General features: G+C 48.0%; 1 protein-coding gene across 3 annotated transcripts in view; it reads right to left on the bottom strand.

Moving 5' to 3' along the window:
* Window positions 1–402: 402 nt before the first annotated feature.
* The window catches only part of LOC143116987 (heparan sulfate 2-O-sulfotransferase 1), a 62,621-nt gene continuing 47,046 nt past the window's right edge, over window positions 403–15,977 (bottom strand). For all 3 annotated transcript variants that reach the window (XM_076278406.1, XM_076278407.1, XM_076278408.1), the window contains exons 2-7: window positions 14,357–14,595; window positions 3,475–3,560; window positions 2,835–2,973; window positions 1,638–1,735; window positions 1,065–1,222; window positions 403–778 (exon numbers count right to left, since the gene is read on the bottom strand). In XM_076278406.1, the coding sequence (XP_076134521.1) occupies window positions 552–778; window positions 1,065–1,222; window positions 1,638–1,735; window positions 2,835–2,973; window positions 3,475–3,560; window positions 14,357–14,595 (947 nt within the window). In that variant the 3' untranslated portion in view covers window positions 403–551. The remainder of the gene's footprint in view (window positions 779–1,064; window positions 1,223–1,637; window positions 1,736–2,834; window positions 2,974–3,474; window positions 3,561–14,356; window positions 14,596–15,977) is intronic.

Below are 15,977 nucleotides of genomic sequence, written 5' to 3'. Positions count from 1 at the left end.
GAAACCACAGTGCAAGTCAAGAAAGAGGAGGGAGCAGGTGGATGGGCGAGGCCACCACACAGGAAGTCTGCTCCGCTGGCTGTGACCCAGCAGTGGGAAAGCTACAGTATGAGCGCATGGGAGAGCTGATGGAGCGGGCGATGGATAACCTTACACCTCGACACCTGCACCCCACCCACCCTGGCCCCAAACCGAGCTCTAACCTTTTGAGTGACTGACGTGGGATCCTTTGTTTTTATGTGAACAAAGCAAAGGCAGACATACAAACAATTGCTCCCATACCCAAATCCCGAGCCTTTAAAGTTGGCAGTTGGCTCCAGACCACGTCAAGCGCGTACCCTCACAGAACAGTCCTCCCTCGGTCCCCTGTTCTCTCTCGCTCCCAGTGTATATGACAAAACAACCCCCCCCCCCCCCAAAAAAAAAAAAAAGACCGTATGGAGGCCAGGAGAGGACTGGTGGATTAGGGTCCATGTTGCCCTCTGTAACCACCTTTCCTCCAACCCTTCCCACCCATTGAAGTTGTGTCTCTGGGTGCAGTGCCCTCGGGCTTAGTTCACTTTGGGGTAAATCTTCTCATAGAAGTAGTTCTGGGCCAGAATGTACAGCTCACCGTCCTTCTCCCGCACACCGTGGGCGCGCACAAACTGGAACTGCTCCAGGGCAAACTCGTAGAACTCGTTCTCCATCTTCCAGATGTCTGACTGCTGCAGTTTGGTGATGGACTCCTTGGTGGGTGGCTTCTTCTCAGTGGTCTTCCTCAGGTGAGACTTCTTACCTGTGAGTGAGCGAGACAAAATCAGAGCCAAAGACATAAAGAGAAAACAAGCCTCTAATAATAAATATACATGAAATTGCAAAAAAAAAAAAAAAAGAAAACATTACATTTATTGTCTAATTAATTACAGTACCACATCAAGTGTTCTTTTAAGAGAAGGCTACTCGGTCAAACAAGGCACTGAACCTTCCCCACATTTTTGTCTACCACAATCCTAATCTGCATCCAAAAGAGGACTTGCCCATAGGTCCTAGAAGTTGTACCGTCTGCTGAGAGTAAGTCCTACCTGTGCGGTAGAGGTCCGTGGCCCCCTTGAAGAAGCGTGGCAGTGCAGCCTCCAGCATCATGATGAAGTCCTCCAATTCCTCCGTCACCCCCACCAGTAGGTACTCATTCACCAGGTTGTACTTGGCCTGCTCCAGTGCCCAACGGCTACCCACATTCCTGCAGGAGGACAAGGCGCTCAATCACTGAAGTTATTTCAACAACATTCCTAGAATCGTAGTACTTCATAAAACCAGAATGTAAACATTTCGCAACATGAAATGATGAAAATGTAAGATTGTTTTCCAATTTTCAGGTTGTAAGAAAAAAAAAAAAGGGCAGTTGGTCATGACAGAGGTTTTAACAGGTCTTTCCATTTAACAGATTAACTAAATTATGATACGGAAAACATAACAGAAGATGTACACAGATACAACTGATGCAGTGGAAAATTACAAAGAAAGAGTACAGAGTAACCCAGTCAGTAGAACGAGGTGATTGCATCAGGCCAAGAGGAGACACAAAGAGGCTCAAGTGAGCGAGACATTGCACAAGCTCAGACTCATGGGGTTAGATGCAAGTCAGCAGAACCCACCAGCACTCGGAGTAGTGGCCGCAGAAGAAGGGAATCTGTAGCCAGAGCTTTTCTGGAGCGCAGTCGGAACCACCCGACGACACACACTCATCAAAAGTCTGAAAAACACACACACACGCAATATTATAATCCAACGTTATTATTTTAAATGCCCTTGTGTTTTAATGATCATAACTGTTTCTACAATAGTACATCGGTTCATGTACAATTTTAATTTCTGACTGATTCCCCTGAGGCACTTGCTTCTATAGTCTGCCCAAATCTCTCAGACTGGGTTTGTCATTTTTAATCCACTCACTTTATCAGCCATGTCTTCCAAAATACCTCTGCCACTGCCAAATTTAACTCCCACTTAGGGATAAAGGGGACATTTTCTGCAGACACTTTGGTCAGTTTAGTCATAATGATGAAATGCCGCAGTAACTCTGCTTAACCCCATTATTATGAGAGTTGGAACTTGATTCACACTTGGTTCTAAATGGTGCCATGGTGCCAGTATCGTTTATTGCTAAAATACTAAAATGAGCTTATCAATGGGTAAGAAGTGGTACTGCTGACCAGAGGGCCCCAGACATCCTGATGTCTCCTTTTACAGGTATCAACCTCTTCATTACATTTAGCAGGCAGTGGATAGACAAGAGCATGGTTAGTTAGCATGTATGATGGACTGTTAATGCTGGTCGAGGTAGTAATTACTCCAACCGTATTGTTATAAAACAACTACACTAGTGTGGAATTAACTAGACACTTACACCTATCTAGATACTGCACCTGTCTAGATACTGCACCGTTCACTGTGTTTCAATGTGCAGTCACTTCCTGGTGACAATGTTCTCATGTCATATCTATGATCTACATACAGTCCATCACCTGATACAGATTTACAGTATAAGACCACTGATAGTAAAAAACATGGAGAGCATGGCATCAAGCACTTATGAAGTGTCTTAGCTGGCGAGCTTTGCAAAATTGCAGCGCAAGTTCCTTTCGGTGGTGCCAACATGAGCATACTTTTTACAGGCGTTACCAGTGCATTTTCAGTGCACTACCAGTGCATTTCCAGTGCCTGTAAAAAGTATGCTCATGTTGGCACCACCGGAAGGAACTTGCGCTGCAATTTTGCAAAGCTCGCCACCCGTCCTCACATTACTTACATCTAACTCAAACTAAGACAAAGCCCACTGATATGAGGCAGACCTTTTTGTCCCCTTGCTTTCGCCGTCTGAGGCCAGGCCTGTAGTCATCGCCGAAGCGTAGGAAGTAGTAGTAGGACACCAGCCTCTCAATAGGGTCCCGCACCACGTTAATGTAGATGGGCTTCCCCTTCACACCGAACCTGCAGGGAGAGGGTGGACATACTCAGAGAAGAGGGCGAATTCCACTTTTTGCAGGTGAGGTGTCATGAATTTAATATACTGAGAATTCTGCTCGGTATTCTTTTTAACACCATCATATACAATGTAGATCTCACTTCAATGGAAGTTTCCCAACTTTGAAAAATAAAGGTACAAATTCTGTAGACATATGAAATTAGGGCTTTATATTACCATATTGACCAGTACTGAACTGAAGGACTGTCAGTGAGAACTTCTCTATTTGACTACAAACCTACCACATACAAATTCATGACACAGATGCTGCACTTCTACTGATAACCACAAGGTGTCAGCAGAATCATAAGAACTCAGGCAAAATGTCTCTCCCAATATCTCTTGATATTTGAAATTCACACACACAGTCTTTGGTTCATTTAGTAACAGTGAGCCATCTCATCCATCTTGGGTGGCTGTGTTTCGGGGTGTGCAGTAAAGTGGGCTTATGTTTGAGAGGGGCTTACTTGGAGAAGTCCAGGAAGGCCACATGGCCATGGTAGAAGCCAGGCTTCATCTCCTTCCAGGTGGTGACGTTCCTCACAAACCGCACCTTTACAGAGAGAGAGACAGAGACAGAGAGAGACAGAGACAGAGAGAGAGAGAGAGAGAGAGAGAGAGAGAGAGAGACGACGACTGCTGAGTCACGGATTCATCACTCACATTCTCTTGTACACAAACACACACACACACCTTCAAGCCTGTATGCCCGACCACGTCACACAAATCCACCAAAATTCTCCTCAATTTACACATAAGTGCTGAACCACCTTTGACGAATCTGTGATGGTAGGCAAATACACCAGGCAGACATTTCCCAGCCACACACACACATAAACAAGCCACCCTCTTAAGCAAGGAGTTGCTTGTGAATAAAGCAGACAGGTGAAGGGCTGCTGTATTGCTGATGCGTTTCCCCATCATTAGTATTCTTGTGTGTTCAGTGGTCTGACCACAAACATGGTCATCTGAAGCCAAGCTTTCAGACACACCTGGGACCAGAGGGGCCCACAGTCTGGGCCGACTGTGTGGGCCAGGTAACCTCACAATAGGGTAGAGGGAGGGAAGGAGACAGATGAGGAGAGAAGGGGAGAGAGAGAGAGAGAGGGGGGGCTGAGAGAGCGAGAGAGAGGGCAGAGGAGGTGGAGAGAAAGACCACCTAGTCGGTGTGAAATAATGAGTGCAAAAGCACAGAGACAGAAAGAACCAAAAGTACAAACCATTTGAGACAGCAAAAGTACGCGCCAGAGATAAAGACAGCAAGACAATGGGCGAGAGAGAGAGAGAGGAATGAGAGAGAGAAAGAAGGGAGAGAGAGCGAGAGAAGGAAGAGAGAGAGAGAAAGAAGGGAGAGAGAGCGAGAGAGAAAGAAAAAAAAGGAAAGACAGAAGGACGACAAGACTGATACAGGACAGGCTTGTGGGCTGCAGCGTGAGTGATACAGGACAGGCTTGTGGGCTGCAGCGTGAGTGCGCAGGCCCAGTGAACATGGAGCAGACAGGATGCCAGTGTGGCGCTGGCGCGCGCGCGGGCGGGCAGACAGACAGAAGCACTAGTCAGCCCTGCGCCAGCCCAGCGCACGCTCACACGGGCACTCACCTCCTCATGCTGCCAGCCTGCTGTGACAGGAATACCAAGCAGAGGAGAGGACAGGCACTGTTCCGCCACCGACGGACACACACGGACACACACACACTCTGATGTGGTGCTCTGGTGGTGTGCCATTTAGAGACTCAGACGCGCGCACGCACGCATTCAAAATGCTTCTCACTGAGCGACATTGGTGCACAGTTGATGGGGAACAAATCCCCTCTCCAGCCATGTCCCCTTCTGTCACCTGTTCTCTTTCAGCTTCATCTCCCGTCCTCTGCTCTAAATGTTACTGGATCATAAGAGAATTCCAATCTGCCTCCCCAGCCAAAGAATGCCACTCCCCACCCACCCACCCTCACCTCCCTTGTCTGCACCTGCATCTGCTTTTCCTCTTTCTCTCTCCCCCCTCATCCCCCTCTTTTTTTCTCAACTTTCTTGCGGTGCTTCTTGTCCTTGGGTCCAATTTTTCAAGTCCTCCGATGCATGATGTCATTCTTACCCTAAGGGCCGAGGTACATTTCAACAGAGACGGCTTCGTGCAACATGGCGCGAATCGTGCAACATGACGTGAATTGTGCGCAAAAATATCTCGTTTTGTGTTGTTCTATTTCATTTCTACCGGTGCTTTCAGCACCTGGATTTCCATCACATGCACGTGCAGGTCGAGTGTTTATATCAACAAAGTCACTCGTGACATGGGGTGACGCATGACCCCGCCCCGGTATTTAAGGTGCGCTCACCCCGGAAGTGACCTCTTGAAATCTTCTCGTGTGGAAGCAGGTTGTTTAGAGTGTTAGCATATTTTCGTGGACTAACGCTGGAGTCTTTTCAAACCGTACGGTTGGAGCTGCGATTTCTCGCCCTCTTATAAGACTGCGATTTGTCTACGTGACTTTCTATTATGATCGGTAAGTACACTTTTCTTTATTGATACCGTTACGAGTGAGCTCGCTCTACTGCGGTAACTAGGCCTATGGGGAATCGTTTGGGTGTTTTTTCGCCTTCTAAGCGATTCAGGGTGCCTTAAATACATTTTTGTTTAATGAAATGCCTTCGCGGTCTCGCAGGCTTCTTGAGTTAATGACGGATCTTGTGTTTTCCGCAACGTCTTCCTAGGTGAGTTTGAATTCAAGCGAATTCCGCTTTTGTATTGGAAGTGCTAATTTCACGTTTAGGATATTGTTTGTTCGCGTTTTCAAACGCTCTCTTCTGTTTCTTATTTATAAACTAAGGCGGCGCGGTGATCGTGTGTTCGCTCCTTATTTGCGCATATTTGTTTAGCCTACTGCATTTGATAGCCTCCTTGATTTTGTTTTTGTTGGTTGTTGGTAGTATAGGCCAACCGTTCATTTGTGAATTAAGCTATTGTTTGAGGCATGTTTATGATTTGTGTAGACTGCCGGGCCCCTCTGGAACCGGAGGATGGCCACGATAAGTGTCCAAGCTGTCTGGGCATGGAACATTTAAGGCAGGGTTTGACAGACCAGGCTTGCATGAATTGCAGTTGCCTGAGCGTAGCTGCAAGGACTGCTAGGCTAGCCCAACTAGAATTGGGGTTAAACTCCCAACCATACCCTGCAAGGAGCCGCATAGGGTCTCCAAAAGCGCGGAAACGCAGAGCACACACACGGGAGGCCCCTGCTAAAAGGAGGCTTAAACTCCCTAGGCCAGATCCTTTAAACCAGAAGGTGGAAGACATGGCTTCGGAGTTCGCTCAGATTAAAGCGATGCTCCTTAATCTACAAGGTCCGGGAGCACAGCCTGCTGGCGATCACGCAGCAGCCGCTTCAAGGTCTTCATCAGAGCAGCCCCCTGTGCTGTCCCCAGCTGGGGGTGCCCGAGGGGAGGATGTGCTCTCTATCAGGGCCTCGGAGAGCCTATCGACGGTTGATGAGTGGGCAGATGATCTGGGAGATGCAGGGTCTTATGGCTCTTACACCCAGGATGCTTCTGGACACAGCTCACTGAAGGGCTCAGTTGCTAGCCACACATCAGCGATCAAACCCGCTGTGAAGATAGCGCTGGCACGCCTGGGCTTAGATGCAGCACCAGCGCAGGTAGGTATGCAGAGCGCCTTTTTCAAGCAGGCCCCTTCTACTGCATCTTTTAGCGTGCCTCCTTCAGCTCCTTTCATTGAGGAGTTAGAGATGCTGGGCTGACCCCAGACGTTTCTCCCATCTCCCCAGCGACTGCAGAACCCTGGCTAGTATGCAGGATGCAGCCAGTCATGGGCTGGACCGCATGCCGTGTATAGAGCCGGCACTTGCCGCCCTTATCCTTTCACCTGATGAGGCATTAAGGCCAGATGCTCGTTGTCCCCGGCCACAGTGTCGCCTGACTGACGAGCTTATTGGGAAGAGCTATGACTCAGCGGCGCGGGTTGCGCGTATAGGCAACTCAATGTCGCACCTTATACTGTCCCTGTCGCAGACCCTCCAGTCCTCTGGAGCAGACCAGTCGGCAGAAGTGCTGAGTGAGGCCTCACTGAAAGCATTTGGGTACATGACAAGGGAACTGGGGAGACTAATGTCGTCCCTGACCCTGACACGACGACAGATATGGCTGGCTCAGTCACCATTGTCTGAGCCCTTCAGGAAAGCCCTTCGTTGTCTCACGGTGGTTCCTGGACAACTCTTTGGGCCTGCCGCACAGCAAATGCTCGAACGCAGCCTACAGGTAACGCAAACCAGGCAGCAGTTTGCTAGCCTGCGCCGTGCATCCGTTCGCGGACAGAGGCCTGCTACGGCGGGTGATACTCTTCAGCCAATAAGGCGGACCTTTGCACAGGGGTCAACAAGGCCAGAGCGGTTTCGCCGGCCTGCTGACAACCAGCCCTCTCACAGGGAACGGCGCACGCCTGAATATCGCCCCTTTCGGAGTAGGAGGGGGCGAGGAGGTAGACAGTGACGTCTTCAGGCCGGCGGTCGGACGCTTCACCAGAGAACAGCTCAATTACTGGGAAGCGAATACAGCAGACCCCTGGGTAGTGTCAACCCTGTCAGAAAGGTACACCATCCAGTTCAAGCACCGACCGCCGAGGTTTCAAGGGGTCAAAATGACTGTGATGAAGGACCAGGGCAAGGCTCTGGCCCTGCGCCAGGAGGTTCGGGCCCTCCTGGAAAAGGGGGCCATCGAGCAACTAGGGCCACCATCACAAGACAGTGGGTTCTATTCCACATATTTTTTAATTCCAAAGAAGGGGGGTGGACTTCGCCCCATACTGGATCTAAGGCAGTTGAACAGCCATCTAAAGGTATTCAAATTCCATATGCTTCACACAGCAGAGGTATTACAAAGCGTCAAGCAAGACGTCTGGTTTACAACCATAGATCTGAAAGATGCATATTTTCATATTCCAATTGCACTTCACCACAGGCAATTCCTCCGCTTCGCTTTCGAGGGGAGGTCTTACCAGTTCCGGGTCCGGTCATTCGGAATCTCTCTGGCCCCCCGGACCTTCACAAGATTTGCTGCGGCAGCCCTGGCTCCGCTTCAAGGCAGAGGTATGCGCATCCTTCCTTACCTAGACGATTGGCTTCTCTGTTCCCAGACAAGGGCAGAGGCATTAAGGGACTCAGCCCTACTAGTCGCTCATGTCACCAGGCTAGGGCTAACTGTGAATTTCGGGAAGAGCTCCCTAATCCCCAGCCAGCAGACGGTGTTCATTGGAATCGAACTGGACTCGCAGACAATGAGGGCGAGCCCATCTCAGAGGAGGGTAGGCGAGATTCTCCTCCGCATAGTGCGATTCAGAAGAGGCCGAGCTCTGACGCTCAGGTCCTTCCAGGTGCTGTTGGGCATGCTTACAGCAGCTTCTTCCGTCGTCCCCTGGGCCTCCTTTCTTTGAGGCCTCTCCAAATATGGATGAACAGGCTAGGGTTGCATCCAAAGCACCACAGGCACAGACTGGTGACTGTTACCGCCCGTTGCCTAAAAGGGTTACAGCCATGGAAGGAGCGTTCGTTCCTGACTGCCGGGGTTCGTTTAGGGATCATACCTTCTCGCAGAGAAGTGGTAGAGACCGACGCATCCCTGGCCGGATGGGGGGCTGTTTGGCAGTGCAGAACTGCCCAAGGCACATGGGACCCTCGACAGAGGGAACAACACATAAATGTGTTGAAGCTACAGGCAGTCGCTCTTGCTCTCGAGCATTTCCTGCCAGTCTTAGCAGGGAGACATGTCCTTGTAAGGACAGACAACATGTCAGTGGTTTATCATATCAACCACCAGGGGAGCACAAGGTCTCTAGCGTCCCTGAGGCTGATTCAGCAGCTACTCTCATGGGCCCACCCTCAGCTATTGAGCCTGAGGGCAATGCACATCCCAGGCACACGGAATGTCACGGCGGACTTCTTGTCCAGGCAACAACCCGATCCAGGGGAATGGAGGCTGAACCTAGAAGTGGTGCACGCCATCTGGCACCAATTTGGCAGAGCGGAGGTGGATCTTTTCGCCTCTCAAGCCACAACACACTGCCCCCTCTGGTTCTCACTCAGGGAGTCAACAAGCCCCTTGGGCCAGGATGCACTGGCGCATGGGTGGCCCCAGCAGCTCCTGTATGCATTCCCCCCACTCCCGCTCATACTACCCACTCTAGAGAGGATTCTCCGGGAGGGCCACCAAGTGCTGCTTGTAGCCCCCAGGTGGCCAGGGAGAGTCTGGTTCCCGGTGCTATACAGCCTGCTGGACGGACAGCCTTGGCGTCTCCCTGTGCGCACAGACCTCCTCTCTCAGCTGGGTGGCCGGATCTGGCATCCGAACCCAGCACGATTGCAACTTTGGGTGTGGCCTCTGAAGGGCCTGAACCACTGCTAGGGGCATGTGACCCTGCAGTGGTACAGACTATCCACAACTCACGGGCACCCTCCACTAATGCGCTTTACGCTAATAGGTGGAAGCTTTTTATACAATGGTGCCAAGAACATGGACAGGAGCCAACACGTTGCCCGATACCGGCTATCCTCAGTTTTCTACAATCACAGTTTGATGACGGACTGGCGGCATCCACTATCAAGGTGTATGTAGCTGCAATATCAGCTAGGCATAACAAGGTAGAGGGAGTTACAGTGGGATCCCATAGTCTGGTGACCCGTTTTCTCAAGGGTGCTCAGCGACTGAGGCCCCCTCAAAGAAGGATAATACCTTCCTGGGACTTGCCGCTGGTGCTGAAGGCACTGTGTCGTCACCCGTTCAAACCTCTGGGGAGGTCAGGATTAAAATGGTTGTCTTTGAAGACGGCTTTTCTCCTAGCCATGTCATCGGCGAAGAGAGTGGGGGAGCTACACGCCCTGTCTGTCAGCCGGGAGTGCCTACAATGGAGTTCCGATGGCACAGGGGTGACCCTGTGGCCGAACCCGGCATTTTTACCCAAAACCTTCTCTGCAACGTATGCTAACCAGCCGCTCAGTCTGGGAGCATTTGAGCCCCCAGCCCAGGGGGAGGAACCGGGGCAAGGTGACATTCTTCTATGCCCAGTCCGAGTATTGAAAGCCTATATTGAACAGACCGCTGCCCTCCGGCAATCAGATTCATTATTCATCTGCCACACTGGACATGCGCGGGGCCTGGCTTTGTCCAAGCCATGGCTATCCAAGTGGATCGTGGAGGCCATCAGCTATGCCTACTCTGATAGTGGCTTACCGGTTCCACCTCGCGTTCGTGGTCACTCGACTCGGAGTGTGGCTGCGTCATGGGCAGTACTACGCGGAGTCCCACTTTCTGACATATGCATGGCGGCCTCATGGGCATCGACTTGCACATTTGCAAGGTTTTATAGGGTCAATGTGGCCACGAACCTCGTAGCCACAGCCGCCCTCTCAAGCCATTAAAAGGGTATGTAGATCTTCCTCGTGACCCTGTTGGTATTTGTCATCCAGGTGCTGAAAGCACCGCCTCTGGCGGTCAGTAGAAATGAAATAGAACGATGGTTACGTATGTAACCGCGGTTCTATGAATTTCGGATGACCGCCAGAGCTTGGCAGTCACTCGGAAGGCGGACGAGAAGATTGCCAAGAGGTCACTTCCGGGGTGAGCACACCTTAAATACCGGGGCAGGGTCATGCGTCACCCCATGTCACGAGTGACTTTGTTGATATAAACACTCGACCTGCACGTGCATGTGATGGAAATCCAGGTGCTGAAAGCACCGCCTCTGGCGGTCATCCGAAATTCATAGAACCGCGGTTACATACGTAACCATCGTTATACAACATGTCTGTCAGTGCACACCCTCAATCAATGTCACGGCAAACTCACAATCTACAGCAAAAGTTTGTTTATTTATAGGTCTTTAATTTTCTCCATCTAAATAGCAATTGCTACCTTAAAATACAGTTGCTGCCTGCTAATCTAATCAGCTATAATTAGCTGAAGCATGTAATAAACAAAACTCTTATTCTCAGGGAGTAAACAGACTAATGAAAATGATGTGCATCTGTACAGCGAGTTGCTTTGCATACAAGTGCCTGCTAGATGAATAGCATAAAGAGGTTGTGAATGGACATCCACCACTTTGAAACTACATGGATTGTCCGCAATTTGTGAAACTATGGGCGGTACATGTCCATGCGAGAATATAATTTTGCCCTAAGATAGAACACATTTTGCCATGTCCAAGATAGATAGAACACATAACACATCCTTTGCCACGTCCATGGAACCATAGAGCGGAGTCCTGATCCCATCTTATTAAATCCTTACTCCTCAATTTTAGCTCTGCACCCTTACCCTCTTACTGCATACGCAGTCTTGGCCACCATCCATCACATGCTTCTTTCTCCCTTTCTCTGTCTCCCTCTCTCCTCTCCTCTCCTCCATCGAGGGAAAGGGAGCACCAAGCACTGCAGATCTTCCCTCATTAAACCACTACCCTTCTGCTGCTGTCTGTACCTGTTTTTAAACACTATAAAGGAGAAAGCTTATTAAGCAGGCATCCTGTTGATTTGAGAGGCCCTTTGCTCTCTGCTTAGGACCTTCAGAGTGTGGGAAAGGAAGTAAGTGTGGAGCAAAAGTTGAATAATGTATGTGGGTCTGTTAGACGAGCTGGCTTGTTAGGAGTGGCAACGTCGTCAGGCATGATTTCTTTAGCAGAGACTAGCAATGAGCGATCTTCTGACTTCTGACTGATTATGCACTCAAGTAAAAAGTGCATGCACTTACGTGAAAGCATGCTTTTATCAATTATTAATGACTTAGATCCACAAATTAAATTAGCAGAACAAATAACTCCTGCAGTCTAATCACTTCCTATTAGGGCTGTCACTTTACGTTCGAAAATCGATTGCACAATCGATTGGACCAAACAACACAAGTTTCGAAAACTAAAATGGGGAATCGATTTTAACCAAATATTTACACTATTAATTTTAAACGAAATAAACAAATAAAAAAGATAGATGTAACAAAATTCACAAACAAGAATATAAGAATATAAAAGAATTCCGAAGTGCAGTAAGCATTGCGAAAGCTAAAAAGAAAATTCCCACCAATTTTACGCACCGGGAACAGCTGTTTCAATCAGCTGCTGTGCTGCTCGTGTTTTGCCAAAAAATGGAGGACAACGCGATCAACCTGTGCGACATGTAGAGAGACGAGTGATAGGCCCTAATAACTTGAGGAGATGTGGAAGTACTTCGGATTTTTGGTATATCAAACTATGGAGAAGAACAAAGCGGTAGGCTACGCAAACTGTGCAATGGAGTTCTACGTAGGCGAAATTTGTGTGACATTTCTAATCGTAAACACAGACACAGCTACGTTGAAGCCTGCAGCCATGTCACTGATGTAATGGCAGTCCACTCGGCTTACTGGTTTTCGAGAATGTTGCACTTCTGTTTGTCATTGTGCACGAAACTTCACGCCAATAAATCATCAGAAATATTGCTGGCTTGCGTCTTCAAGCGCCCTCTTTACGTTCGTCCTAATGCCTGTTAGTTGTTTGTGGATTGGCCTATATTTCGCATTGAAAATGGAAGCGTCTTTAGACATAAAAAAATCGATTTTACAATCGATTCAATGAACACTTACGTCTCAAAAATCGAACAGGATTTTTTCACAAAAGTGACAGCCCTACTTCCTATTGATATGAAGGGATCCCTCTCAGCCGACTCCAACATTTGGTCAATCCCATGTCAGACTTTTTTCTAAAACCGGCTGATTTATGTTGTTCTGTCGGAGCATAGTGTCAGTTTCAGTGAATATGAATCTTGCCAACTGCAACTTTAATTGACGTGAATGAACGACAAAATACTTCCACACCGGTGATTTCAGAGTAGCAAGAGTGGCATCGATTTCGGTCTGTTGATGTGTATTTTTAACTGGCTACAGCCTAAAATTAGAGTGTTGATGCTGCAGTTCAGCACGTGTGTTTTTGCATCTTGGCATAAGCTTACATTCTGGACGTGACACTGGGGGGGTGGCTACATCGTCGATTTTACCTTTGAGTTCGAGATTGAGATGTAATTTCGATCAATTTCGATTTAAAATTGTGACACCCCTAAAATTTCGATTCGAAATTGTGACACCCCTAAACACTCACTGTCACTATTCTGTATAGAAAATAGAGCATCTTTATGAATCTCCATTGGTCTCAAATTCACATACCCTGTATTACGGCACATATCTCTCCTCGACCAGTATCATTCACACCTGGCCTCTGGGACTTCAGGGAGGGATGGAAGGAAGCAAACCTTAGACTCAGACAGTGTTGAGTTCAAGTTGGGGGCCCCCATCAGGTTGCTCCAAAAGGTTTGTAGCACAAGTGACCGTGATGGCCTGGAGAGGAAGTGTGTGTGTGCGTGTGTGTGTGTGTGTGTGTGTGTGTGTGTGTGTGTGTGTGTGGGGTGGGGGGGGGGGGGTGTTGCAGTGGCTAAGAAGGTGTTGACAGTGTCTTTCACAGTTGCTCCTTAAACTCATTAGCTAATACTGTTACTCCAGTCGGCATCATTCTGTAAAACCGTAGAGTTCCAGGTCTCTGCTCTGTAGACAACGACTGACAGCGAGTCCTCAGAGCCACACAAACGTACTCTTGGAGAGCAAAATCTCAGCAATCAAGGCGTTATGAGTGGGATGGTTGGTGTGTTTATTGATGCACATGAGGATGCAAAGATTGAACCATAGCCAAAAGCTAACTTAAGACGCTCTTAATGGAGACGTACTGATTTATAATAATACTCAAAAACTCCATGAGGCACATACCAAGAAACTCATTACCAAGAAATACAACTACAGTACCTAAGTCTACTGTACATCCAAACCCTAGTGCCAAAAATAAAACCCTGGCACAGGAACATTTATCACTCTATAGCCCCCCTTTCTCCATCATTCTTCATCACTCCACAGGGCTCCAGACAAACTTTTTGCATTAGTTGCACTGGTGCACCTAACTTTTTTATTTAGGTGCACTAGCACAAAATTTAGGTGCACCCACATTTTTCACCAAAAGCCGAAAGGTGACTAGTTTGCAGGTATGAGAAACATGCTTTGTGCACACTGACATAAAACATGTATCTTATTGCAAAAAACTCTCATTCCTAAAATTATCGATACTAATAAAATTAGGTAGTGATTAGGTCTAATTTCAGGGTATTGTGATACCTTTGTAGTATCTGTGCACCATGCGACATTAGTCAAAGGAGAATAAAAGCTGACATTAAGTGCACTAGTGCGACCCAGGAAAAATTTAGTCACACCCTTAAAAACTTTGGCCACATATGCGACCAAAATTGGTCGCACCCTTAGAGCCCTGCTCCATCTCACCTGGTCCTGCAAGGACATGACAGGATTGTTCTTAGTGGTGTTGATGTGCAGCACGTGGTAGTGGTTTTTGGAGCACAGGTCGTAGGCGATGTTGGTGAAGGAGGTGCTGGCCGTCTTGGGCACCCGGTTGTAGATGATGACCACGTCTTCTGTGTCTCCGAGCGGTGTCCAGTCCCGGGCCCCTTCCTGCATGTGCCGCTGCTCCACCTCCCGAACTTCATGCCTGGCGATGGTGCGCTCTGCAAGGCAAAGGAGCAACTCGTTAGTTTACCAGATCAAATGAAACCACCTAATCAGTCGGAAAAAACTACCTATTGACCGGTTTTGGCCGAAAGTGGCATTCCTAAATGTCATGTACGTCTCAAAGTTGCTTTCCTTAAACCCTTAGGAGGTATGAGGTGTTTCAGACCTAGGTAGCGAACTGTGTTCTGAGAGGTTTGGCAATTTGGGGCAGTAAAGATGAGCACAGGTAAAGGTCAAATCTTCTAAAAAAAAGAAACACAAATGTCTACGACAATGGTGGTCCAGGCCTCGGAGAATGAAATACCTCAATGGACTGTGTATTGACCTTTCAACATTCAGGTATGCATAGATAACATATTATCAGGGGTGTAGTGGTAACTGGTAAAATAAGAGGTGGGTAAACTATGAATTCTGTACGGTAAGGTGGACTGTGCCATGCAGTATCAGTGGTATTAAATGGTTCCTAGAGTGTTGATGAGTGTACACATTGTAAATGTGGATATTACAGTGTGATTTTTGAATGTTAAAAGTTGCAACTGTTGAATAAACTCTTTTGAGAGGTGGAAAAACTTGTTTAGTTTAGCCTCCACTACAGTCCTGCACGTGTTCTTCACTGAACAAAAGCACCATGTGCTCAAGATGCCTGTATCTTCAAAACAATGTAGATTGTGAACAGCTCTGATCTGCAAAAGGCATCAATACAGGCCCTCTTGTCAAAATATGGCCTGTTGAGCCACATGAGGGTACATGTTTACTTGGATGTGTATTTGGGTTGTCTTGTGTGTGCGCGTATGTGCTTGCATCCATGTGGGCATGTGTGTATGTCAATAACCCTTTTTGTTTTCGATTGTTTTTCTCTCCCAAGCAGATCAATATTTACTCATCAAGATGAGCAACAACAGCTCGGGTGAATCATTGGTTTAGCCACTTTGAAAACCCTTCTGAGGTCCAGCACCATCAATAACAGCACACTCAGTCTCCCACCATCTGAGACGGTGACAATAACGCAGCGACGACAATGCGGCATTCAAGTTTCTTGCATCTACTGTATGACTCTTTCACACAAAGCTGGTTACAGAAAATACACCTACTGTTACTCCTCCTACTGGGATGTCTGCTCTGTGATTTGGGCAAAAACATAAACACCTATATTTAAGCTACAAAAAAACAACACTATGCAGTGACTTCAGACAAAGCCTGGGTTCTCCAACTGGTTGATTGAACAGGCCATCTACAGACCACAGAAGCACTTTGTTGCTGGGGCTGTTTCAAGGTTTTCTGGTCAGACAGAATATATCTTAAGGACCTTGCACATAGGCGATGACAGTTACTTGGTGTTTTAAGCCCCCAACATCGTCTTCCAGACAGCGTTGCATGG

Source organism: Alosa pseudoharengus, unplaced genomic scaffold, assembly GCF_046254945.1.
Source record: "Alosa pseudoharengus isolate Yale_2024_CS ecotype anadromous, Long Island Sound unplaced genomic scaffold, YU_APseudo_1.1 YU_APseudo_1.1_scf_11, whole genome shotgun sequence".
Lineage (NCBI taxonomy): Eukaryota > Metazoa > Chordata > Actinopteri > Clupeiformes > Clupeidae > Alosa > Alosa pseudoharengus.
This window is presented reverse-complemented; position numbering and strand designations above follow the sequence as displayed.